Genomic DNA, 27,183 nt, shown 5'->3' with positions numbered 1-27,183 from the left:
CGATCAGACTTCGGGCGCAACTAACTTCAGGCATGCACTGACCGCCATTAACACTTTCACCGACTCTCTCTCTCTCAGTGAAAGGCGTACTTGGGGTCAAACCGCCACCCATTGCTGACGAAGATGTTGAGTTGCCGTGAGAAACACGAGTGACCTTAGCGCAGCTTCGTTCTGGATACTGTAGCAGGTTAAACTCCTACTTATCCAGAATAGATCCTGACATATCAAACATATGTCCACCGTGCAATGATCTCGCGCATGACACTAGCCACCTATTTGCATGACCTGCTAACCCCACACATCTGACACCCCTCTCCCTTTGGTCCAACCCCATCGAAACAGCAACAGCAAAAATAAAATAATTTAATTTGTTATCTCGAGTACTTATTCATATTGAAGACAGTATGGAGAGTAGCTATGATTGGCACATGCTATAATTATCACAACTCATTTCATTGTTAAAAATAAGTCTAATTTAAACAATCGGGATATAATTACACAACAAATTATCAAGTTTTATGAGAATAATGGAGTGGGTCCTAATCACATTCCCCTTTAAGAGTCTTAGACTTGAGTGATGTCTGGTAAAAATATCATCAAACATTTGTTAAAATATATGAGAGAAACATTATTTAAGTTATACACATTTGTTAGGTCATGGTCGAAGGAATAGAATTTTGTAAATAATATTGATTTTTAAGCCAATCTGAAGTGTAAACTTTTTCACAAAAAACGATCGAAAATCCGTCAATTTATCAAAAATCAGAGTTTTGCTTAGGGCCTTCGATCTTACCTGTATTTATTTATTGAGCTTATGCTAATCAGAAAAATCTTTCTCACCGCCAGACAGCTTTTTCTGGAGGTTCTTCTAGATACGGGATTGAAAAAATTTTCAAATTGAAAAAAATTTTCAAATTGAAAAAAATTTTCAAATTGAAAAAAATTTTCAAATTGAAAAAAATTTTCAAATTGAAAAAAATTTTCAAATTGAAAAAAATTTTCAAATTGAAAAAAATTTTCAAATTGAAAAAAAATTTCAAATTGATCACCCATTATTGAAGTGCATCAAATTTTGAAAATGTACATTATTTTTATTTTTTTATTAAATAATATGTCTCTTTAAAAAAAATCCACGAAAAAACCGCATCCAAAAATTCATAAAAAACAAACCAGAAAATTTTATTTAATAGTGCATGAAGCTTGTTTTAAGATTCTTTATTATATGTATTATTTCATTTTTTCTTATTTTTTAAATATTTTTATTTTTGTTTGATGAAAATAATGAAGAAACATTTTTTTGTTTTTTAACTGCAGAAAAGGATTCGAAAAGAAAATTTGCATTATCACTTTTTCTTAAGCGCCAACAATGATGTTGTCGGTCATACATGTGTCGCCAATTAGTTTTTATTTATTTTTTGTTTTTACATCAGTCAACATACTACATTTTTCCAGACGCACTCTCGACATACTCGTTCAACTGCCTTGTCACTGAATCATCACAAACTGGAGTTGCTCCTCCGCATGAATTGTTGTTGTTGTTGTGGTTATTCTTATAATTATTGGTATTTTGCTTCGCTACTCTGTTAATCTTCCGCCGCTTTTACAGTCGATATGCTGGATGATGATGACGCCAACGTCGTACTACTGTTATTATTCGATTGTGGCGAATCAAGGTAGATCTTAAGCGCACGCTCACGACGCGGTGAGTACAGCGACGTGGACATGCAGCCCAAACGATCGAGGCGTAACTTTTCACGGGTGCTCAGTTCACGACGCTCCTCGGTTGTGGGCTCTTTGGGTGCTTTGGTGACATCTCTGTAGGGGCGTAGAGAATATAGTTTTTAGTTTCGTGGAATACAAATACAAGTTTTTATAAATGAAAAGGGACAACACCAAAAATTTTGGAGACCTCATATAATTTGGATTTGTATATAACAAATACATATAACAATGATCAAATGAGCTGAGTTGATATAGGCACGCCCTGAATTAGTCCCACAGTTTTTGAGTTATCGATCTGAAATTTTGCACATATGTTTTTCTTCCCAAGAAGTTGTTCATATGTCGGAATCGCCTTTATCGGACCACTGCTTCATATAGCTGCCATATAAACTGAACTATCAAAACGAAGCTCTTGTGTGAAAAACTTTTTTATTTGACAAGCCATCTTTACGAAATTTGCCAAGGATTATTGTACAAGGCAACACTACAATCTACGAAAAAATTTTGCAGATCGGATAACTATAGCATATAGCTGCCATACAAACTGAACGCTGCAAATCAAGTTTTTGTATGGAAAACTTTTCTTTGTGAAGCGTATAATAGCTTCGGTGCTACCGAAGTTAACGGTTTTTATGTTTTAATTATATTTCGTGTTCGTTTGTAACAACAACAACACACAGCTTTGTAAATAATCATTTGAGTAAAATTTGAGTGAGTTTTAAATAAAAGCATTGCCTACATTTAGGCGCTGTTGTAAGCGCACACAGAAAGAATATTAAGTAAAAGCAAAACTTACTTGTAAAAGTAGACATTTCCGCTGACTGTTGACGTTAATGGATATTTATTTAATGTGGCCGGTATTGAGAACCAACTAAGCGTGCTGTTGATACTTAAAAGAGAAATGTTTGTGCACGGAAAAGAACCGTTTATCTAGAGAATAAAAATTAGAAATTCGCTTAGACAAAGTTGACAAATTGTAATATCAAATATAGCTATGAAGACGATGTTATTTACCTTACTATAGGCTATATGCTCTTGCGGTATGTCGGTAATTTTCGCCAACTCCGCTCTTATTTCACTTTCCTCTGCAATAATAATAGATTTAAAATATTTTAGCGCTCAACTTTTTTTTACAATTCATTGCAACACTCACTTTCTAGTGTAACTTCCTGGAATTTATCCAATTGCAATTTGTCCGCATGCCAACGCCGCACGAAAATCGTAAGACTATCTGCGGGCACCTGAGGACTAACACCAGCTTCACACTCTTGCACTAGGAACTGTTCGTGAAAACACATAAATTAGTAAATAAAAATTTATTTTCTTTCAAATAGCTTTGCATACCTCCGCGCCCGCCATTGAGCGCAAATCTGTACCCAACGTTTCATCATCGCCCATAATTTCAATGGGATTGCGGCCACCCTTCAACCACAGACGACAATTGTTTAGATTAAGTGTTTTATATTTGGCGTCGATGCGATGCAGTTTCGCTATCAGCTCCTTCTTTGCTTCGGCGACCGTCATGCTGGCCTTACACACCCATTCACATATACAGGGCAATTTGCCAGTATCGTTGTCCAACTCTGACAGCCGCATAAATGAGATCTTCGCCTTGTCTTCGTCCGGCTGCAGCACTTTCCCCAGCTCAACGCTCAACGTTTCACCCATACACACGAAGAGCACTGTCGACATCAGGTCAATGACTTCGTATTTGTGCTGTAACTTAAAATAGTTGGATGGTACACCGATTAGCGATTCAACATGTCGCGTGAATGTTGACATTTTCATGCGTGGATCCACAATGATTTTATATGAATGTGTTGGCTTGCGCGCCAACTCCTCGTTCGGATCGTTGGTACTGCTACTGTGAATTCGGGGCGAAATTGTCATGAGATCCACGGCATTGATTTTCTCCGCATAGAAGAATTGTGGCGTATTACTGCGTGACAACGAGGCAGTTTCCATTGTATGGTCGGGTGCCATTTGGAAGAGATCGTGTATGCGTTTCAACGAGTTCGCTTTATTGTACGCATCATCTTCGGGGCTGGAGAGATAAGGCGAATGACTGGTCGATGAGATTTGACTATCGCCGCCGTAACGATTGTGCAATGATTCGACCAGGGTGCGATCGCCATCACTTAAACTGCTATCTTCCGAATGGGATTCCTGCCCAGCGGCGGCGGCGGCGGCAGGTAATAATGGTGATTCGCGCGCACAGCTCTTTTGTGAAAGATTTGATGTGCTATCACTATTGGATGGACTTAGTGTATGCAGGACATTTGCATTCATTTGCACGGCGTCGACAACGTCTGCGCTGACCTTTTGGGTTGCGAGAGATGAGAGATAGTAATTTACCTTAAAGTTTTTATTATGAAATTCTGAAATTACTTTACCTCAATTGTGGGCGTTTCCAGCGCGGGTATATCCAATATTTCCAAAGTACTCGCATCCGTATTCGGTACATTTAGGTAAATATATGTTAAACCTCTAAACTGCTCTTGCGCGATCTCTTGCAGATCTTCCTGCGTTATGACCTGCCGTTGCATACCTTCGGCTGTGTCGTTCTCTGATGACGCTGTGTCCAGCGCAACAAATGCATCAGTCTTCACTGTGGCCAATAGCAATTGGTTCTCATTTAGATTAAGGCGTACGGCAATCGAATGTAACAAAGCGGCATTCGCTTCCCTTGACGGCGCATATACCAGATGTGGCCCGTCCAATTGCATTTTCGCCACATTAACTATGTATACATTCCATGTGACGCCACCCGGTTTGTAAATCTCAAATTCTTGTCCTTCCTCTCTGGTTTCGAGCAAAAATTCCAATGGTCCGTCTGTTTGTTGACGCAATTCGCTGAGCGTTGGATCGCTGATGTGTTCCAACGACTGACAAATCTGTTCGCCCATGTCATTGTAAACTACTAGACGACAACGTGACAGCGGTGCAAATTTCTCCACATTCAACATTTGATAGGCGGACTCCAGCACGGATTTTATATGGAAACTACTGACATAGGCGCGTGCGGATTTGATCTTTTTCAATTCTGGATTATAGAAACTGACGCGCGGTTTGATCAGCTCTTGTACGGACAAGTCGGAAACGACTACACCGTGACGTCCGGAGCTGCGCGGTACACGTGTCTCCTCTTCCTGATGCAATTTCGGCAAGAGCTGATTGATATGTTCGGGGAATTCGTTGCTTTTTGTTGCGTGTTCATTGCGTTGTGCATCTATTTGACGGTACATCAGCATATATGCATTGGTACTTGAGCTGTAAACGCTGGAGTAGTAGGCGCGACTGGAACCGCCACCAAATGACTTCTCAATATCCTCCTCAGTAATCTATAAAAATGGGGTTATGTATATATTAGCAAACAAGTATTAAAGTGCTAAGCACAGTAAAATCTATACATTTCTATATTTTTACCCTACACTATACCCCACATAGTATACATATATATATAGACGATCAGCGTGAACAGCTGAGTCGATTTAACCATGTCCGTCTGTCTGTCCGTTTATATGCGAACTAATCCCTTAATTTTTGTGATATCGATATCGATCGCCGGTATTGGACTACTATAGCATATAGCTGCCAACAAACTGACCGATCAAAATCAAATCGAATCTTGCATTTTCGAGAGCGTTTCTGGAAGCTTTATAGGCTTTATCTCTGACAAGCAGTTTTTAATATTTAGCTCACTTTTCTTATTAATACGTGGCAACACTATTCCAAAACATGTTTAAAAAGAAGTCAGTTTTACATTTTTCGACAGCTGACAGCTCTATTAAAAAACATTTCCGTTACAACTTTATGAGTGAAATCATAAAATCAACATAAACGCTTATGACATTTCCTAAGTTAACCGAACGTAACGCTTTCTCTTTTATTTACATACACAAATATATTCGAGCGCACTCACCGGCGAAACAGATTGATCATTGAAACAGTACCACCCATTGTTATCGAATTCCTTTATGTACGCGTAGTAATGACCGCCCGAAGCGCTGCCCGAATGTATCATTATAGCGAATAGCTCATATAAATAGGGGCCATTGTCATGTTTGATACGTTGTTCAACACTAGCATTGCTACTATTTATGCGATGATCGGTGCTGGTGCTCATATCGATGCCCTCATCATCGTCATTCATATCATTTTCATGCTGACTAGAGCTGGCAGTGGTGGCCGTGCCGCTGCAGCATAAATCTTCCTCCATAGCCGAGCCGCTGTCGGTCGTGCTGCAATCATCGTTGGTCGAAGTTGCGCTGTTCGGTATAAAACTATGGGTTGCGATATTGCCTGGCGTGTTGCTTGTGGTGGCGGCGTTTGTGGAAGTGCTCGGGACAGGACTCTCCAGATCGGCCGGATTAATGAAGCTATTCAAGTTCAACATTTGCGGAAAAGTTACTCTGGAAATAAAATATGAATATATATGAAAATTGTCTAATTATTACACTCATGTCTTTAATTACTTACTTGTCATTCAATTTGATGCGATGCATGGTCTGATAGTCGAAATCAAAGCGTTTCAGATGCAGCGTCAATATGTAAGGAAAGTTCTTAAACTTCAAACCTTTGTGTGCGTCACATTTCTTGTTGCATTTCTCGCAAAAATATTGATTATTGCCATCGAGTGTTTCGGGTTGTACAAAAGCACGTAAGGCCTCCTCGATGCTGCCATAGGCAACAGTACTGCCGAACGGGCGCACCGGCAGCGGTATATCGAGAAAGGTGTCGGCGCGTGTCTTCTCCGTATTGCACTCTAAACATTTGACATAATCAAGCATTTTGCCTTCATACAAACTGGCGATCAAATTCATTTGTTTGGTATTCTTGAATTTATGCTCCAACGCATCGAACATAACACGACACAATTCCTGTATGTCATGCTGTTGCCACGCCTCGGTTGAGTCCCAACCAAAGCTACGCGTCAAGTCTGTCGTCTCTACGGCGGATTTCTTTGATGTCTGCAAATTGAGGAAGAGTTTCTGCAATTGGTAGGGTATATTTTTGGCTTCGTTGTCATTATCGAACTCCCAGCGATAAAGTGCATTGCGAAATTCCGGCGTCATGAAGAGGGCCTGCAGCAAACTGTTCAAATAGCAAGTCATAGCTTGATTTACCAAACCCACATAACCATTGGCGCCACCGCCGCCGCCGCCGCTACTCATTGTCGACATTGTGCTGCCGCCTGTTGCAGTTGTGGTATTGGTTACAGCCGAAGTGGATATGGGTTGCAGTTTCTTGCCTAAACGCGTGAAATCGCGGTCAAGTGTCATCTGTTGATACGTTTCACCTTCGGTTAGTGGTCCATATTTGGGACTACGTGGTGAGGTGTTGCGTAGTTTCAACAAGCCATCACCACCGAAAGGTTCCGTCTCGGTGGGACTAGCCGAAGCGCCCAACGCCAAATCATCGTCGGATAAAAAATCTGTATCGGAGAGTGGACTCAATTTCAATGTATACAGTGGTAATGACTCTTCGGCAACGGTGGACGAAGCGTCGTCACTACCAACCACATCGCTCATCACATTATTTTTCAATAAATTCTCGTTGTGTTTGTTGTTGTCGTCAGACTTAATGCCAATATATACGTTGCTGTTGTTGTTGTTACCGTTATGTTCGTTGTTAACAACTTCGCTGTGTCCATTCATTGTACCGTTGGTTGTGCTGTTGCTGTCGGTGCTGCTGGTGGCATCAACACCGTTTGTTACAGTTGGAGGCGTGTTAACTTCAATGCTAAGTGCATCGACGGCAGAAGTTTTAACTGTGTCTGAAACTTTGGCTGTGCTTGAAGCTTTTACTGTGTTGGAAGCTTTTCCTGCCCTTGCAGCTTCGTCTGTGCTTGTAGCTTTGGCCTTGCTTGAAGCTTTCACTGATTTGGAAGCTTTTACTGCTATTGCAGCTTCGTCTGTGCTTGAAGCTTCGGCTGTACTTGAAGCTTTAACGCCGTTTGAATCTTTAACTGCGTTGAAAACTTTGTCTGTGCTTGAAGTCTCGGCTGTGCTTGAAGCTTCCACGCTTGATGCTTTGGCTTCGCTTGAAGCTTTCACTGCCTTGGAAGCTTTTACTACGATTGCAGCTTCGTCTGTGCTTGAAGCTTCGGCTGTACTTGAAGCTTTAACTCCGTTTGAATCTTTAACTGCGTTGGAAGCTTTGTCTGTGCCTGAAGCTTCGGCTGTGCTTGAAGCTTTAACTGCGTTAGAATCTTTAACTGCGTTTGAAGCTTTGTCTGTGCTTTTTTCAGCGTTGACAGCTTTATCTGCGCTTGAAGCTTTGACTGCGCTTGATGCTTTAACTGTTTTTGTTGTTTTAACTGTGCTCTTTTTCGGCGACGTCGTTCCTGTGGACCCGTTGGTCTTTGAAATGCATTTCTTTTTACTCAATGGTTTAGTGAAATCAAAGCGTTTCTGCACATCACCGTCCCAGACGTCTGGTGGCAGCAATACAAGCACATTTTTCTCTTGCGCCGAAAAACCGGGCGCGGCGAAGAGCAGCTCGTTCTTACGAGCATTCAAATGTAGCTGCAATTGAGGGTAAACATTAATTTCAGACAAAAATAACCTAAAATTATAATCTTACCAGTGGATTTTCTGTTTCATTGGGCTGTAATAACAAATCATACGCCTCATAGGGATACTGTGTACTTATATTACGAAACACCTTCTCGATTGTGTACTGTGAACGCACAACAATATTTATTTTCTTTTGCTCTGAACCGGGTGTAAGATCATGCACTACACATTGTGTGCTCTTCTCTTGATCCAATTGGACCATGTCGCTGCAATCACTGAAATCTGCAAAAAAAAATATTTACAATTTATTTGTTAGGGAATATAGATATGGACAGCTTAACACTAATTCTCTACTCTTGTAGAATATGATTTTTTGCTATCGTACTCTAAAACAAATTGGTTGATGATACCGCTAGGAAAGGCTCTCCTTGTAATTGTAACGGAAAAGTCCTCCTAACTTTTTCTAGGTTTCTATTTTTTTCTTATTATCAGATAGACAAATTCATATCTCGCTTCCAACCAACGGGTTTTCAAATAGGGACGCTACAAAATAGACCAGTAGGGACAGCAATCGACGCCATATTGTTTCCCGCTCTTTTGACATTTCTCTTCAGCAAGGTTTGTCATTTCATCATGGAAAGATATATGATCCAACAACGAGTTGAAATTATTAAAATTTACTACCGAAATTCGGAGTCAGTGTAATCGTCCTGTCAGATCAACAATTGAGCGAAATTTGAGTCCACAAGCACAGCACAAAATGTTCCCGTGTCAGTGAGACAAAGAAGTGCCCGCACAGCAAGCCGAGAACATTGCTGCCGCTGGTGCATCAATTGAGGAAGATCCAAATCAGTCTCTCACACGTCATTCTCAAGCTTTGGGTATCTCTGTGACGTCGTTGTGAGGAATTTTGCGAAAAGATCTTAGTCTCCGTGGAATAAGTGTCCTAAACATCGCACATAAGGTTCTATTGAGTGTATTTTGTGAAAGATTGAAGCTCACCGTCAACAAACTGATTGGACGGCAGTGTGGCTTTAGGCCTGGAAAATCAACAATCGACCAGATATTCACCATGTGCTAAATCTTGGAAAAGACCTGTGAAAAGAGAATCGACACACACCACCTTTTCGTCGATTTTGACAGCACGAAAAGGAGCTACCTTTATGCCGCGATGTTTGAATTTGGTATCCCCGCAAAACTAATACCAAAAGCTCCGTCAGGATCGGGAAGGACCTCTCCGAGCCGTTCGATACCAAACGAGGTTTCAGACAAGGCGACTCGTGATCGTGCTACTTCCTCAATCTGCTGCTGGAAAAAATAATTCGAGCTGCAGAACTTAATCGAGCAGGTAAAATCTTCTATAAGAGTATACAGCTGTCGGCGTATGCCGATGATATTGATATCATTGGCCTCAATACTCGCGCCGTGACTTTTGCTTTCTTCAGACTGGATAAGGAAGCAGAGCAAATAGGTCTGGCAGTGAACGATGGCAAGACGAAATATATTCTGGCATCAAACAAACAGTCGTTGCACTCGCGACTTGGCACTCACGTCACTGTTGACAGTCATAACTTCGAAATTGTAGATAATTTCGTCTACCTAGGAACCAGCTTAAACAGCAACAACAATGTCAGCCTCGAAATTCAACGCAGAATAACTCTTGCCAACAGGTGCTATTATGGCGTGAGTAGGCAATTGAGAAGTTAAGTCTTGATGAGTCCACGTTACGATTTTTTGAGAGAAAGGTTCTGCGAAAAACTTATGGTCCTTTGCGCTTTGGCCACGGCGAATATCGTATTCAATGAAACGATGAGCTGTATGAGATATTCGACGACATTGACATAGTTCAGCGAAATAAGAGACAGCGGCTGCGCTGGCTACGTCATGTCGTACGCTTTGAAAAGATTCGACGCGGTACCGGGGGGAAGCAGAGGAAGAGAAAGACATCCACTCCGTTGGAAAGACCAGGTGGAGGAGGACCTGGCTTCGCTTGGAATTTCCAATTGGCGCCACTGTACATTGAGATTTTGTTCTAACAGATTTTTTTTCATATGTACTTGTGTGTATATACTCAAAAATATATATTTTTTCCGCGTACTTTATACATAAATATGTAAATCGCTGAAACGCATCCGGCTTTTGCATGTTTTTGCAAATTCATTGAAATTCGTTGAAGTACAAACGCGCAAAAGTGGGCGGATAATTACAAAGGCAATGTAAAGCAAAGAAGTGTGGCAGCAACAGTTGCTACAACGAGCGGCCAAATAATGGCAACAGCATGACTTCGAACAAATGTGGTTGAAGAAAACAAAGCAAAAACAAAACATAAAAGAAAATAAGGAATAATTAAATATATATTGAATATAAAAACAAAATAGAGTAAAAGTAAAATAAACTAAAATAAAAACAAAATAAAATAAAATAAAAAATTGAGTAAAAAAAATAAAAAAAAATAAAAAAAAATAAAAAAAAATTAAAACAAATACAACAAAACAACAAAACGCCTAGTGCGTGCAAACTGGCAGTCAACGGTAAGAGCACACCGCCGAATTACTGCGAGAAAGGCAAAGAAATTAGCCGCAAAACAAAAAAAAAAAAAACAAAAAAACAGGAAATAAAATCGCGATATCGAATCGCGTCGCACCCGCTGTAGGTCGAGGTAAAATTTTTGGCCATATGCCAAATGAGGAAAATTTCGGCAACGAACCAAATAGAAGCGAGCATGGCAAATGAAGAAATTACCGCAATACTACAAAAGCGAAACACCTCACGTGGCAACTGACAAACGACCTCACTCGTATCTATGTACCAATCGAAACTAAATAGGTGAATACATATGTATGTTTATGAATATTCTTTTGATGGCACACATATACATACATATGTATATACATATGTACATGTGGATATGTTTGCATATTTTTATTTTTTTTTTAAGAATTTCGCCAGCAATGCTAAATACAAATATAAGTTGTAATGATTTGCTTTCCATTAGGTGTTCTTACGTCTTGCTGCTGACTTTTTTCGAAGGCTGCACTCACGTGTACAAACAAGCAAGCACACACGCATACAACCAAAGATATACTATATTTATATATGGATATGGGTACATTTGCTGAGCTACTCAAGTGCCGGGTGCACGTTGTGATTGCTATATACGTTTGTATGTATGTATGCACATATAAACATATTCACATATATATGTATATACATATAAACAGTTGTAACTACAACTTGCGTAGGCATTTCTTCACACTTTCATCTTTGACTTTTCGCTTTTTTGCTTTACTGACTCATACATATGTACATACATATGTACATAACAGATGTATGTAGTATATGCCTCCAAGAACTCACTCTTGTTGTTGCAACAAGATGAATAATACATTTTGGTATTTTTCGTTTAACAAATCGTAGACGTCTTGCGACCTTCTGCATTTAAACGAATTCGAATTATTCTCCATTTGCGCCAATTTGCTAGTTCAAGCAAACATATGTACATATATGCAAGTAAAAGACTGCATTTTGTGTTTTTTTTCAATTTTTTTTATAATACATTATAGAATATGTTTTCGTATTCGATTTAAAGTGCTTTCAGCTCGATTTTATTATACTTATTAATATACATTTACGTAAAGACATATACATGCATATGTATGTATGTATGTATGTATGTACATATATTTCTCCACATGTATATAATAATATTTTGATCATAAGTCCATCAATAACTTCATATAGACGCTCTTACATGCAGATTTATGCCAATGGCATCAGCAGTATTCCTTTGTTTACGCTCCAAGCGCATTTGGCGTTGTACGAAAAATTTCCCGGCAATGCAGACAGTCGAGAAGCCGAGAACGAAAATGCATACGCCATCCGTAATGTGAATTATGGATGTTACATACTTTTCACTTATCGCGGAAAAGTTTTCGGAAAAATTTATTTATTTTTTTTTTATTGCTTTCCATTGTAGCGTCAATATAAGTAACTTCCTCTAAAAAATTGCTTGAAGAATTGGTACGAAAATATATGTACATATGTATGTCATGTATATATCTATGAATGAAAGGTTCAATTTGAGTTCAAAATCCGCCCACAGAAGCCACAACCAAGTAACAACTGTTACGTAGGTTACCATAGAAATTTCTGATCTTGGATATCTTTAGTGTTGAAGGCGCCATCTGATCATAAATTCACGCAGTATGCCTAGATGTGTGATATATTGGCTTTGTATAATGTTTTGTAGATTTTTTCTCGATGAAGGACGCACAGTTCTTACTATAACAGGTAGGATCAAAGCTGTGCGTGACAAAATTGGATGAGCTATAGTGAGAAGGCAAAAAATCCCTCCTCGCGCTCGGTTTGGGACGGTAAAAAAAACACCCCCAATGAAAAGATCAAATCGGCTCGGATCGGATGTGAAAGCCCCCTTTTAAAGGTAAAAAAAACAGTTGGTGTGATGACAAGTGCCGTGTCGCACTAGAGATACAACAGACTGCCTACCTAGCAACGTTGCATTCGACCACAACACTTGCGGGATAGGATAAATACCGAGAGTCGAAGAGGGAGGCGAGACGCATTCGCAGATAAAAAAGAGAGAAGCCGAAATGCGCGAGTACGTAGAGCGTCACAAGCTGGCCGACAACTGCTCGAAAGTTCTACGAAAAAATGCGCCGACTAACTGAAGGTTTCAAGACCGGAGCAAACTCTAACCCCCAAAGGTGATCTAGTGACCGATGCCCAGAGCATACTTAAATTATGGAGGGAACACTTCTCCAGCCTGCTGAATGACAGTGAACGCACAACGCCAGGAGAAGGCGAACCCGATTCCCCAATCGATGACGATAGAGCAGACGTTCCATTGCCCGACCATGAAGAAGTTCGAATAGCAATTACCCGTCTGAAGAGCAACAAAGCAGCGGGGGCTGATGGATTACCGGCCGAGCTATTCAAACACGGCGGCGAAGAACTGATAAGGAGCATGCATCAGCTTCTTTGCAAAATATGGTCGGACGAAAGCATGTTCGACGATTGGAATTTAAGTGTGCTGTGCCAAATCCACAAAAAGGAAAACCCCACAATCTGCGTCAACTACCGGATAAGCGTCCTCAACATCGCATATAAGGTTCTATCGAGCGTACTGTGCGAAAGATTAAAGATCACCGTCAACAAACTGATTGGACCTCAGTGTGGCTTCTGGCCTGGAAAATCTACAATCGACCAGATTTTCACCATGCGCTAAATGTTGGAAAAGACCCATGAAAAGAGGATCGAAACCGCGCCACCACTTCATTGATTTTAAAGCCGCCTTTGACAGCCTGAAAAGGAACTGTCTCTACATATGTATCACTGCAAAGCTAATACGGCTGTGTAAGCTGACGTTGAACAGCACCAAAAGCTCCATCAGGATCGGGAAGGACTTCTCCGAGCTATCTATGCGTTTCAGACAAGAATACTCCCTATCGTGTGATTTCTTCAATCTACAATCTTCTATAAGAGTGCACAGCTGGCGTAAGTTCATATTGATATCCTTGGCCTCAACAACCGCGCCGTTAGTTCTGTTTTCTCCAAACTGGATAAGGAAGCGAAGCGTATGAGTCTGGTTGTGAACGAGGGCAAGACGAAATATCTCCTGTTGGCTTCCACGTCGCTGTTAACAGTCATTACTTCGAAGTCGTAGATAATTTCGTCCGTTGAAAAGATCAGGTGGAGAAGGACTTGGCTTCACTTTGAATATTCAATTGACGCCAAATAACGAAAAGGAAGAACGATTGGTACGCTGTCGTAGACTCGGATATAACCGCGTTGGCGGTATCTACGCTAATAAACAAGAAACATTCGCTGTACGGATATAAGATAAATACCAGAAGAATTTTTATTCAGTATCTGGCAAAAGTACTTGGTTTTCAGCCATTTGTTTCCTTGAAGCAAGTTCACCAACTTTCATTGTGGAACATAATCGAAAAGGATTGGAGGATTCGGATAGTATTTTCGCATTTTTTGGAATTCTTTTAATTGAAATCTAACGGTTTAATTAAGCTTAAAAAGGGAACTTTCGAATCTTCGACCATAAAAATCACGCTTCTAATGGTCCGAGATATGCTCATATGGCACATATTCAGTTTATGAAGAATTTAACCTCATTCTGCTTGTTAGATTGGGGAGCCACATGCACAAAGCACACAAAAAGCCTTAATTACAAACACACATACACGAATGTTGCACATAAATCTTTGCGCAATGATTTTTACAAGTTTGAAAATGTCACATGACCAGCGTAAATTAAATGTATACAACCGCAAGAGGACATAAATGAGTGGCAGGCCAACTTTTGAAGGACGTGTGGGTGTGTACTTGCGTTTTTCAGTTTTTTTTTTTTTGTTAGACAAGTGGTTAGCAACATTGAATGCGAATACATACAAACACAGCTATATACGTAAATATAAATGTAATTTAAATACGAGTAGGTGTGTATATAAGTATATATGAATATATATAGGAAAGCGTTGCAATATAAGAGGCTACAAGTGGGACTTCACATACTCACACACATACACACACAGGCATACTCGTGTGTATTTGTTCAGTGAGCACTGCAGTGGCAAGAATTAATGTGTTGACGATGTGCTAAGTGGCATGCTCCGCTACCGTTAGCTGGCTAATCAATGCCGCTTGGGGGCCGGCCGCCAGGACGATAATCTTCCCATAGACACTCATTTACGTAAGTACGCCTGCAATAGCATATGCGGTACGTAACGTTGACGGTGGTCATGGTAGGTGGTCTCTGGCGCCGACGAACTATGCAACACCCAAAACTTAAATTGCGCCACATACTACGAACACTATTCAGAAATGCGGAACGGCGACAAATTTATAGCCCAAAGGGTGTCTGCGCTTATGGTGTGGCCTTGAGGCTAAATTCATATTTTTACATATTGATTTTTGGGTATATTGGATTATTATGCATTTTAGGATATTTGCGAAGTTACATAAAGAAATTTCCATTTAATAAAATTTTTCTTCTTCTCTATTTGAATAATAATTTTTAAGTTTTAATAATTTCAGCAATTTTTGTAAGAAAATTCCAAACGTTCGCGCGAAAACTTAAAAAAATCATTTGAATTGTAGAATAGAATATTGAAATTAATTTGAAAGCTGCCCACTTTGTCTAATTGAATGACGAATATAAACAAATAAGTCCTCACATGTGTTCGTTTGTATTTTTAGAAACGGAAAAAATATTTTATTACACCTGATGGGCAGGCAGTGGAATAGTTTTGCTAAAATGTTGTTGTATATCGTCATATTGTTTTTATTTGCACACATACACCAATCTATATGTAAGTATGTGTTTAGGTATGTGAATAGTTGTTGAAAGACGTGAAACTTTTGATATTATTAGCTGAGTCATAATATAAAAAAAAACATAAAATTTGGTCCAAAAATAGTGCTTAATTAAGAGTGGCCATTGCAAAATTATGTGTTTTGAAAATTATGAGTAAAGGCTTGCCAACAGGCGCTACTTGGGAGTGAGTAGGCAATTGAGAGAAGTAAAGTCCTCTCTTGACGAACAAAGACCAAATTCTACTAGTCACTCATCCTCGTCCTGTCATGTGGTACAGAGGCAAGGACGATGATAACATTTGATGACTTTTCGAGAGAAAGGTACTGCCGAAGATTTATGGTCCCTTGCGCATTGTAAAATTATGTGGGGACGATTTGTACGAGATATACGACGACATTTTACTAATAATGTTCTTTTGAAAACGCGATTATGAGTAAAGCGCGCCAGTCGTTTCTTCTTTTCGCTACGTGGCGCCAATTGGATATTCCAAGCGAAGCCAGGTCCTTCTCCACTTGGTCCATCCAACGGAGTGGAGGTCTTCCTCTTCCTCTGCTTCCCCTGGCGGGTATTGCGTCGAATACTTTCAGAGCTGGAGTGTTTTCCTCCATCCGGACAACATGACCTAGCCAGCGTACGCTGTCTTTTAACTATATGTCAATGTCGTCATATATCTCGTACAGCTCATCGTTCCATCGGATGCGATATTCGCCGTGTCCAATGCGCAAAGGACCATAAATCTTTCGCAGAATTTTTCTCTCGAAAACTCGTAACGTCGACTCATCGGTTGTTGTCATCGCCCAAGCCTCTGCACCATGTAGCAGGACGGGAATTATGAGCGACTTATAGAGTTTAGCTTTTGTTCGTCGAGAGATGACTTTACTTTTCAATTGCCTACTCAGTCCGAAGTAGCACCTGTTGGCAAGAGCAATCCTGCGTTGGATTTCCAGGCTGACATTGTTGGTGGTGTTAATGCTGGTTCCTAAAAAAAACGAAATTATCTACAACTTCAAAGTTATGACTGTTAAGTTCACGCAAGTGAGGAAATTCATTCACTTGGGAGTGGCCAGAAACGATTCTTTTACACATGGCTCAAGCAGCTCACTACTTCCAGTCTTTGACCAAGTATCCTCTGGGTAGCCTAAGAACATCCGTTCGAAGGCGAGCTAATGTGAGAAGGCGAAACATCCCCTATATAGGGTTGTGCGCTGGGTTTGGGACCCGCCACGTAAAAACCAGTACCAATGAAAAAGAAAAAACAGCATTGACATACATAGTTCAGCGAATTAAGAGCCAGCGGCTATGCTGGCGAAGTCTTGTCGTCCGAATGGAGGAAAACACTCCAGCTCTGAGAGTATTCGAGGAAGACCTCCACTTTTCCGGTAACACCAGGTGGAGAAGAACCTGGCTACACTTGGAATCTCCAATTGGCGCCAAACACTTTCATACAAATTTCTTTGCTGAAATCATAACTTCAACAATTTAATTTTCTAACACAAAAGCATTGTCAAGAACTTTACTAGCTGTTTTCTTTTGCAGTTTGTCAAGAGATGGCGTAACTTGCTGTTGCAGATAAGTTTTTTTACACTAAAAAATTTAACACCTGCCTGAAAAAGTGTTTTTGTGGAGAGTTTCTCTGCGTTACTTTAAGAAAAAAGAAGAAAACCTCAATCGAAAGTTATCGCTTCTTGGGTGTTCGTATTATGGTGAACATGGTCTAGGTTGTTGTTGTAACGTCAGAATTCTGCTTCAATCTGAGTTCACAGTTCTTCACGGGATAAAAATATTCGTGTCCGTTCCGATTACGTAGACCCGACTGTCGTGGGAACGGAACATGGTCGAACCAAAAGTGGTTTGCCGAAATTAAAATTGGTGATTTTGACTTGGAAGACGAAGAACCACCGGCCAAAAAAGTTTGAACGTTAGGTACTGGAAGCATTACTAGATGAAGATTGTTGCCAAACACAAGAACCACTCAAAGAATTTTTGAGAGCCACTCAAACATCAATTTTGAAACGTTTAAACGCAGTCGAATATATTCAAAAGCAAGGAAATTGGGATGGCGTACAGATTGAAGCTAAGATACGTTGAATGACGATATTGCAAGTCCGAAATGCTGCTTGAACGCTACAAAAAAAGTAGTAATTTATGCATCGGAATGTGACTGGTGATGGATTCATTACGATAATCTTAAATGCAAAATACCATATATGAATGTACTATATATATATATATATATTCTATATATATATATGCAACCTGGTCGACCTGCCAAATCGACGTAAAGCCGAATATTCTGTAAAGCTCCGTATTTGAAGGGACCGGAAGGCGTGCTGTATTATCAGCTTCTAAAACCGACTGAAATCATTAAAGAGGAACGCTACCGACAACAGGTCAAATTGAAACCAGTGATTGCCCAAAAATTCTCGAAATTCGCAACTAGATACGAGACAATAATTTTCCATCATAGCAACTCTCAGCACTCGCTTTAGCTATTTGGAAAACTGGGAAGTTCGGCTCACCCGCCTTATAGCCCCATTGCCCCTTCTTACTACCCTTTGTTCTTGTCGATGCAGAAGGACCTCTTAGGAATACGGTTCACATCAGAACAGGGTATCAAAAATTGCCTTGATTCGTTTTTGGCCTCTGCAACATCTTGTTTTGTTCGCCTAACGGTTGTTTATATCACCTAAAACTAGTCGAGATAAATATAGGGTTATATAAATATAAATTATCTGGATGACAATACGGGTTGAATCCGAGTGACTGTCTGTCTGTTCATCCCTCCCTTCGTCCGTCCGTCTGTGTAAGCGATAACTTGAGTAAAAACTAAGATCTCTTGATGGAACTTTGTACATGTGTTTCTTGGTAAAACAGTGAGGACGAGTTCGTAGATCAGCGTAATTGGATCTATGCTTACGACACAGAAAGAGGTTATCAATCGGCCGAATATTGTGGCAAAGGTGAGCCGAAGCCGGAAAAGAACGTCGAAGCAGGTAAAAAATCAAGGTTATGTTAATAGTTTTCCACGATTATCGAAGTGTGGTGTACTTCGAATTCCTTCCGGCCAAACTGTCTACAAATAATACTATTTGAGTGAAGCTTTTCGTAAACACAGGCCGGAATCTAGGTTTTTGCACCACGATAATGCACCTTCGCATTGATTCTTCGTGAGTTTTTCGCCAAATTTTCAGCCCATATTGTACCTCAACCACCGTATTCAATTCATTTAGCTCCGCGTGACTTCTGGGTATGCAGAACCGCTCCAGAGAAACTGTTTTGAGGCAATTGAAGACATTAAACGTGAACCGGTAGGCTATTCCGGAAATTAACACAAGTGTATTGGGGTCAAGGGGGATGATTTTGACGGGAACAATTTTGAAGAATAAATTAAGAATTTTAAAATTATGAACAAAGTCTTACTATTTTTTGCTCATAGTAGTATAATACAAAATATGACGAAAACTTATTGACCGTTATTGAAGTCCAGACGAAAAAACCCCTTATTTTTGAAGCGAATTTGAACGATAGAGTTTCAAGAAAGACATCTGCATAAACATTTGGGCAAATGTTTGCATGTTTTTTTTTAGACAAAAGCTGCTAAAAATAATGACGCCCAAGAAAGTTATTTTTACAAGCACGCCAAAGCGAAGCATGCAATGATCAATGCAAATTTGGCAGAGTTAAAAAGCAAAACAAAAAAACGCTGATTTAAATACTAAAAATAAAACAGCAGCGCGATGTAAGAAACTTTCGGAACAACTGCTTCTGGCGCTAAATGTATTTTAGCTTTTATAATCCACAAACATATTGTATACATATGTATATTAATGATAGGTTGCTGCAAGGGAAGACACGTGGGAAACCAATGTGGTTGAAAGGGCGCTCGAAGCATTAGTTAATATTATGAGGCTGCCAATTATATATATATATGTATATACATATATTGGTAAATGTTTATTCGTATACATACAAATAGATTTGTCAAGTGGTGGTCGCGTTAAAATCGGACCCTAACAATCTGAAAACTCTCGAACATGGTCAGTCACACTCGTGCATTTCCATTTTTCTAGCCTTCATATGAAATAGTACATATTATAAATACTAAAACTTAAATATATCATTCGGTTAGTGGGTTGCGCGTGTGCACACAAATATCTGTACTTTGCGGCCGGCATCTTTTATGAGCAAATTGTGTTTAGGCGATTTTGAAATATTCGAAATTCAAATTTTTTGATATTTATTTCTAAACAAAGTACTAAGCGAGCACTAACACATAATTTTTTTTAGAAATTATTGCTTTAATGCAAATAGAGAGCACAGTCCAACAGTCTGTACCGCTTTTGAGTCAAAAATAATCAGAAAAGACGTTTAAAAATTTCGAAACAGAAAATTTCGAAAATTCGCAACTCATAAATAAATCACACACACACCAGAACATGAATACGCTGCTGCTTAAAAGCCAAATGTTTTATTTTATTTATTTTTTATGATCATTTCACGACACCGCTCAACGCCGCCGTGCTGTGGCGACACAATTTCACCAACGGGAGCACACATTTTCATGCTATTTTTAAAAGCAGATATTTTATGAATATTTTCATGCACCACACACACACACACACTTACGAATATTTGAAATAAAATTTTTTATATTTAATTAAAGGCTACTTTTTCGGTTGGTTAGCGCTTGCATGAATATAATATATGCAAATATTATTAAAAAAAAGCCACAAGTGTTTTCGTCAGTTCAAAAATTTGTCTTTAACCAAAAAAATTCAACGTAAATAAATTCGCAAGCCAATATAAATTTTCAGTGATTACGAAAGAGACGCATCTGCAGTTGCAGCTACTTCGATTGCATGCATTTGAATCTCAAACTCACTTTTAAAAACTCGCACACAATATTTAGTTGTATTTCCGCTGAAACGTTTTTCATGCACTTTCTATGCAGGTGGTAGCACTAATATTTTCTATTAAATTTTTTTGTTTTTTTTTTTTATGTTTGTTTAGCACATAAAATTACGTGCACACTACTGTTACGCCTTTTTGCCGTAGCGCCGCCGCGTCGCGTTGTTGTTTTTGTTGCGCAAAAGCAAAAGAAAAGCATTCACACACACACGCGCACACTTTCACATATTTTGAACGGCGCCAATCGTTTGTTGCCGCAAAGCCATTCGCACGGACCGAGCTTCGAAACCGAAATGTGCCGAATTTTTGAATTTTCCAATCTGAAAAATTTTCGAGCCATTTCATCAGTTGTTGTTCGAAGGAGATACTGCGCCACTTTCCGTTCGCTCATTTTCTTATACAAAGAAATGGCGAACATTGACAGCTGTGTGCGCATAAATAAGTCAACTTTTGAGAATATTGAATTTCTTTTAAAAGGAAATTCAATTTGTTTTTCAAAAATATTTACATAGAAAGTGCCCTCTCCTATATCGCATATGGCCACAAAGGTCCAGCACTCTAAAGAATTCCAGGAGCTTGCTGGACGCGATGGAGGTGACGTGATCCCTGTCCACGTAGATGGATCCAAGCGCCTTGACCCTTAATTTATTGTATTTGGTTCAATAAAACATTTTATCTAAAAGTTCCGGTCCGTCTGTCTGACTGTATACTCGTATATTCGAACTAATCCATCAGTTTTTTAAATATCATTATTCAATTTTGCACACGTCTTTTTCTTCTCAAGAAACTGCTCATTTGTCGGAACCATCGATATCGGACCACTATATAAAATAGCTCTTATACAAACTGACGGGTCAAAACGGAGTCCTTGTATGGAAAATTGTTTTATCTGACAAGATATCTTCACGAAAGTTGACATAGAATCTTGCCCAAGGCAAGGCTATTACCTCCAAACATATTGTTTAGATCGGACCACTATAGCGTATAACCGTCATGAAAACTGCTCAATGAAAATGAGATCCTCGTATGGTCTCTTTTTTATTTGACGAGATATATTTCGAAATTCGACATAAATTATTGCCTAAGGTAACGCTACAATCTCCAAACATATTGTTCAGATCGGGTCATTATTGCATATAGCTGGCCTACAAACATACTGATCAAAATCAAGTTCTTGCATAGAGAACTTTTTTATTTAACCAGATATCTGCACGAAATTAACTTTTTTTCTTAATATTTAACATAGATTAAATTTCTTTATTATTTCAAAAACATTATTGAGTCTTTTTATATAAATAACCTCACAAATCTCAAAACTAACATCACGTAAACTGCTCCCCTATGGACACATTTGTATGAACTCGACTGTATTTATAAATGTATGCATGCACCAAATTTTCGAGACTTCGAGAGCTCAAGAAATACACAAATAATTGCGCTCGATTTACAGCGTGAGCAATTGCGCTCTGCAATAGTTTTTCCTATACACTAACTTCTTTTCCGACAGCAAAATTTTCAATTAATGTCGTATGTTTATATTTTTGTGTGAATGGCGTTTTTCTTTCCTAATGCTCGATGATTTGCTGAACCGTCACTTCATATTATCGTCAAAAAGTATTTTCAGCAGACGTCTATGTTTCGGGCGGCTGAGTTTGGCAAATGACGGCGCTTGATGTCCGTATTCGCCAGCAAAAACTGGGTATGCAATAATGAATCTTAAAATACTGTGTACATTTTGAATTTGAACACAATTTTTCAGTATTAAAAATTTAGTGAACTAACCACTAACCGATTTTACGAAATAAAAAATTAGATATACTAGAATAAAATGTGCTAAATGCCGATAAAGCAATTTAAATTTCGTCACACTGTACCCCAGCAAAGTACACTCATTGAGAGCACTGTGCAGTGTTTTTAAATTGCAATTTTATTTTGAATTTTCAACACAGATGGATGATTTAGTTGGCTAATGAGTAAGCATTGCAGCATATTCTATTGGTCAGAATGAACATTTTATGCAAAATTACAACTTAATTGATACGGCGTCCACTTCGGCAATAAAACTAAATAGAAAAGCAGGTGTCTTCAATCGGAATAGGTTTCTTCATATGCCTGCAAACACTTCGCCCATTTATTTTAGTATTTCTGAATGGGTTTAAAAATAAAACTTAGCCGCTTTTACATTATACCGTAGATATTAGATAATGACGTCGTAACGGAAGAGATGTCTGATCGGAATGGAAGGCATAACACTGTCTGTCAATCATTTGTATAATATATTATTAATTGATGAACCGGATGTTAATATTCAAAACATACAAAAATTCCTTCAAAATTAATAAGGCAAATTTTGTGAGGTTATATCCACAGATGCCAAATTTAAACGTTGTTGTTAGTAAATCAAAAGTATTTGTTGTTCTCCGAATACTTTAGAGGAGTTTCTGATGGGTGGGTACATAGCTGGTTAAAAGTCCTGGTCCATTCCGGTTCCATAGGCCCGACCGTCGTGGGAACAGACCTTTAATGAGTTTTATACATTTGCAAGTCAGAAAGCACGCTTTTTTCTGAATTTTTCTTGAAGTGGCATTTTAATTAATAACAATAAAAATAAAAATGATGCACATTTACAGAATTAATGTACTTTAATAATAGATGTTGAAAAATTTTTGGTTCTCTCGATCCTCCGATTTCCAGGAGGGCCTCCGAAGAAAGGTGTCAGGGAATGAGAGAGATTTCTGAGCTTAAAATTGTCTCAAATCCAAGAACAAAAAATATAATAATAATAGATCAATATGGACAATGTTATTGTTTTAACGGCGGAATTCTCCCGGGTTTTGACAGTGCTTGACCGGATAAAAAACCGGGTCCGTTCCAGTTACGTAGACTCGACTGTCGTGGGAACGGATACTTTGAATAAGCAAACATTAAAAACGCATACGCATACGGCTAATGATCGAAGGGCCTAAACAAATTTTGATTTTTCACAAAATGGCAGCTTCCCAAACAAACTTGTTTTTGTGAAAAATTTACACTTCAGATAAGCCAGCAGAAATTATTCCAAAATCTTATTCTTTAATAACTGTAAATTGAGACGTTGGCAGGTGTATGTAGATTTTTATTTAATATAAAATAAATGTAAGCAACAAAAAAATTCATAATCAAAACAAGAGGTCATTCCCACAAAAGTTGAGTGACAGCCGTGTCCCTGTATATATTAAGTAATTTTAAGACAACCCATTAATAACATTTAAATGTGCAGACAAAAATTGCAAAAAAAAAAAAAATATTTTTTAATACTACATACATTGATATACATATGTACATACAAATGTATGAATGCAGATACATACGCACATTTCTATGGTTAGGTGAATATTTATGAGCATAAAGAATGCCTTGTGCAACTTGTGCGAAATTAAAGCGAATTTTTTAAGAAAATTAAATATGTCGCCTTTAAGCTCATACTTTATTATTATTTTATTGTTCGCAGATAAATAATTATTTAAAATTTGTCTGATTTTTTGCAGGACAACTCTGCACCTGTTCGCCATAAATGTCATTGTATTCCATCAAAAATATTTATGTATTATTCAATGACATTGTTTGATCGGGTAAGTCGACTTAATACTTATCTGATATGCAAAATTAAATGAACAAAGGTTTTGATAGTATACATATATGTATGTATAGGTGTATATACATATGTAAGTATATGTATGCTTAAAAATTTTTAGGAAATAATCTGAACTGATGAACTCTTACTAGGATTGTTGGAAGGAAAATGAAATTATGCCGGATTTGTTGAGCGAGTATTACAAAGGTTAAGTCTTAACCACACCAAACGTTAACTTTGGCTGCATCGGAGCCATAATTCCCTTCACAGTTGCAACCGGGTATAAAAAAGATGATTATTTTACTGTTGAAGGGTTTGATTGTATGACAGGTTCTATGACTACAGTTCTTTATACTCCCCTCTTAAGTTGATGAGAGCAGCATTTGAGACTTTAAATTTTGCTAAAACATTAATCTTATGTGTGAACAGTGTGCCACTTGTAAAAACACCTGATTTTCGGCTTAATAAAATAACAGTCTAGCGATTGCCTTTCAAAATATGGCTGCCTGCCAATTTCTTGTCCTTTCGATAACTAGGCATTGCTAATTTGAAGTGACTCTTCGTTTTCACAACATAATATGCTTTCTTTCTTATACTAGAAATCACATAATTAAATTAAAGATTTTGCTTAATGGATTACATTTTTACGCTGTTGGACCACTTTGCACGCACCGTACGCACCTAAAACATGCATGAAGTATTACATCAGGGACGCACCCATGTACCAAAAATAGCACTTATAGTTGTAAACATGATGTACAAACTTATCTAGATACGTGCAAACATACATACATAATACATATATACTTAGTGTTATAATCTCACAACTGTTTTGGCTTAGATGTAGCACGGAAATATAGACGATTGCGTTTGTTTTTAGCAAGTAACAAAGCGCGAAACACAAACTGAAGTGCATATGCATTGCCTTTATAAAGCAAAAAGATCAACATTGCTCTAACCATCATCATGCGTTTATAAAAATACACTCGCTGCATTGAAGGTTTTTGACCTGTACGATGTAGTGTGTGTTATGTTTGCACAATGCTAACGCACGACACATCCATACATATATATGTATGTATATGTATATAATTAATATATCTGTGGGAACTCCATGAGAGGATTAAGCCAAATTTACATTAATTATCGAAAGCTCATAATCTTTTTTGTATTTTACAAGAGTCTGCAAGCCAACGATAAAACATAGTACAAACGTCAACTTTATTTGCATGTACATACATATGTATATTTTCTTGGCAGTTTCAGATTAACTATAAAGCTCAACTACACCTTTTGGCACAAGCTTATACTTGCGCATAAATTTAAAAAATAATTTATTCACTTTTATCTGTGGATAGTAACAGCTGACACATTTGTTCTGTAATAACTGCATATTGGCGCCTATGGGCGATTAATATATTATTCCACTAAGGCGCTAGTATTTCATTAGCCGATACGTTACACTATAATTGGAGAAAATAGTAACAATAAAAATTAAATGGAAAATATATGAATGTCACTTATTGTAAGTGGTGATATTAAGTATTAAAACTTGTAAAAGGGAACCATTATTAATACATATGTACATGTATTTAGTAAAATGTGTAAGAATTATAGAAATTGTGTCGGAAATATTTAAAATGAAATATATGTATGTACATGCCCTGAACAGCTCCATACTTGCCATAGAAACTGATCGATAATAATCAAGTCCTTATGGATTTTTTTTTTTGCCGAAAGTTCATTAATTTTGATTCTCTAAGGCAACAATACAATCTCCGAAGAAATTGTTAAGATCGCTTAACTATAGCCATACAAACTGTTCAATCAAAAACAACATCTTGTAAGAACACTTGTAAAGGGTATTATAAATGACATCAGTTCATAATAATTATAGGGGATTTACAACATAAGGTTTCTGATTATCACTTTAATGGCAATATTTTTTCACAGTAATATAAATTGACTGCTGAATCTGCCCTTTCAAAACCTCATAAAGCAGAAAATTATTATGCTTGGTTTCGGTTAATATATCAAGATACATACCGGTAAATTTATCGCGTATTCATGATTTACCTAGCATAAAGTAATACACTGGGAAGCTAAAATCTGTTTTGATCGTCAAAAAATCACAACATTCTTAGAACGTTATTTATTTCACAATGAAGTCAAAAAGCAATATGTAGTTAATGTTGTAATAATTTCGAGCTAAATAAGCGAATTGGATTATTAGATGTGATTTACATAGCTTAATACCGCTATGACTACTTTAGCTGTATTTCTGTTTAATTGGAATTGTTTTCTCTTTGTGTTAAAAACTTGTATGCATATTACAACGTTTTTTATTTGTAAATATGTATTCATGCTTTCAGTAAAGTATGTTTATTGAAAACAGTAGCATAATTTATTTAACCATTACCTTGGTAGCTACATACCTCACTGGTCAATAAATAAGTTATATGAATTTTCGTTTACTCGTATCTTTACACTTCGGTCACTTTCTACGTTCACGAATAACTAATGTTCACTTTGCGGAATGGATTTTAATAACCATAACATACTATTAATGAATATTTTTTCGTGTGTTTTATGTTAACAAATTTTTGGCCTGCATACAACACTCAAGGTAGCAATACGTTGGTTTTCATGAAAATACATTCTCCGAATTATTTTCTCCAACAAACAAAATTTTCAACTTCTCTAATATTTTCGACTAATTTCTTTTTAGCTGTTACTTCTTCCACACCAGGTGTTGTCGGTCAGTGGAATTTATTTGCTTTCTTTTATTATGTATTGACAAGAAGATGGCGCTGTAATCAACAAAAGTTAGTTAGCTTTTTAACGCGAATATTTGCCCCTGCAACAATTTGTTTAACAATAACGATAATAAATATTTGAATATAATGCTTTGGTTAGTTTTAATATAATACTATATATATTTAGGTGTAAATCTAAAAGGAAATCTGTGATCTAGGTACCCAGTTTTCTCAGTTCGACGCAAGACCGAGGGCAGGTTTTACAGTGAATGTTAAAAGTATTCCAAACAATAATAAAATTACAAAATTTTATGCCAG

The 27,183-nt window shown here is 37.9% G+C and overlaps 1 protein-coding gene and 1 long non-coding RNA gene across 6 annotated transcripts in view; one reads left to right on the top strand and one right to left on the bottom strand.

The window, feature by feature from the left end:
- Nucleotides 1–27,183, top strand: part of LOC126762209 (uncharacterized) — a 200,662-nt gene that overhangs the window by 42,732 nt on the left and 130,747 nt on the right. For both annotated transcript variants that reach the window (XR_007667431.1, XR_007667432.1), the window contains exon 2: nucleotides 24,024–24,107. This is a non-coding gene — a long non-coding RNA (uncharacterized LOC126762209). The remainder of the gene's footprint in view (nucleotides 1–24,023; nucleotides 24,108–27,183) is intronic.
- Nucleotides 1,402–26,828, bottom strand: LOC126762201 (ubiquitin carboxyl-terminal hydrolase 47). Of its 4 annotated transcripts, none has more exons than XM_050478766.1 (10): nucleotides 26,529–26,828; nucleotides 8,308–8,522; nucleotides 6,202–8,249; nucleotides 5,645–6,134; nucleotides 4,116–5,063; nucleotides 3,067–4,041; nucleotides 2,876–3,002; nucleotides 2,737–2,807; nucleotides 2,519–2,652; nucleotides 1,402–1,815 (listed from the first exon to the last, which is right to left on the bottom strand). In XM_050478766.1, the coding sequence occupies exons 2-10, from the start codon at nucleotides 8,500–8,502 to the stop codon at nucleotides 1,584–1,586; spliced, it is 5,220 nt and encodes a 1,739-aa protein (XP_050334723.1). In that variant the 5' UTR covers nucleotides 8,503–8,522; nucleotides 26,529–26,828; the 3' UTR covers nucleotides 1,402–1,583. The 4 variants fall into 4 exon arrangements, with proteins under 4 accessions (XP_050334723.1, XP_050334722.1, XP_050334724.1 ...); XM_050478765.1 differs by having other exon boundaries at nucleotides 26,545–26,828; XM_050478767.1 differs by lacking the exon at nucleotides 26,529–26,828 and adding an exon at nucleotides 26,156–26,472.

The sequence above is a fragment of the Bactrocera neohumeralis genome, chromosome 6 (assembly GCF_024586455.1).
Source record: "Bactrocera neohumeralis isolate Rockhampton chromosome 6, APGP_CSIRO_Bneo_wtdbg2-racon-allhic-juicebox.fasta_v2, whole genome shotgun sequence".
NCBI lineage: Eukaryota > Metazoa > Arthropoda > Insecta > Diptera > Tephritidae > Bactrocera > Bactrocera neohumeralis.
Note: the sequence above shows the minus strand (reverse complement) of the source record. Positions and strands in the feature narration are given on the sequence as shown.

Bases quoted from the DNA above. Each gene is read 5' to 3' on its own strand.
- LOC126762201 (XM_050478766.1), bottom strand. From the start codon at position 8,502: ATGGTCCAATTGGATCAAGAGAAGAGCACACAATGTGTAGTGCATGAT. The intron at 8,250-8,307 runs GTAAGATTATAA...CCTCAATTGCAG, and splicing joins ATGAAACAGAAAATCCACTG to CTACATTTGAATGCTCGTAA. The intron at 2,653-2,736 runs GTAAATAACATC...TTTATTCTCTAG, and splicing joins AGCATATAGCCTATAGTAAG to ATAAACGGTTCTTTTCCGTG.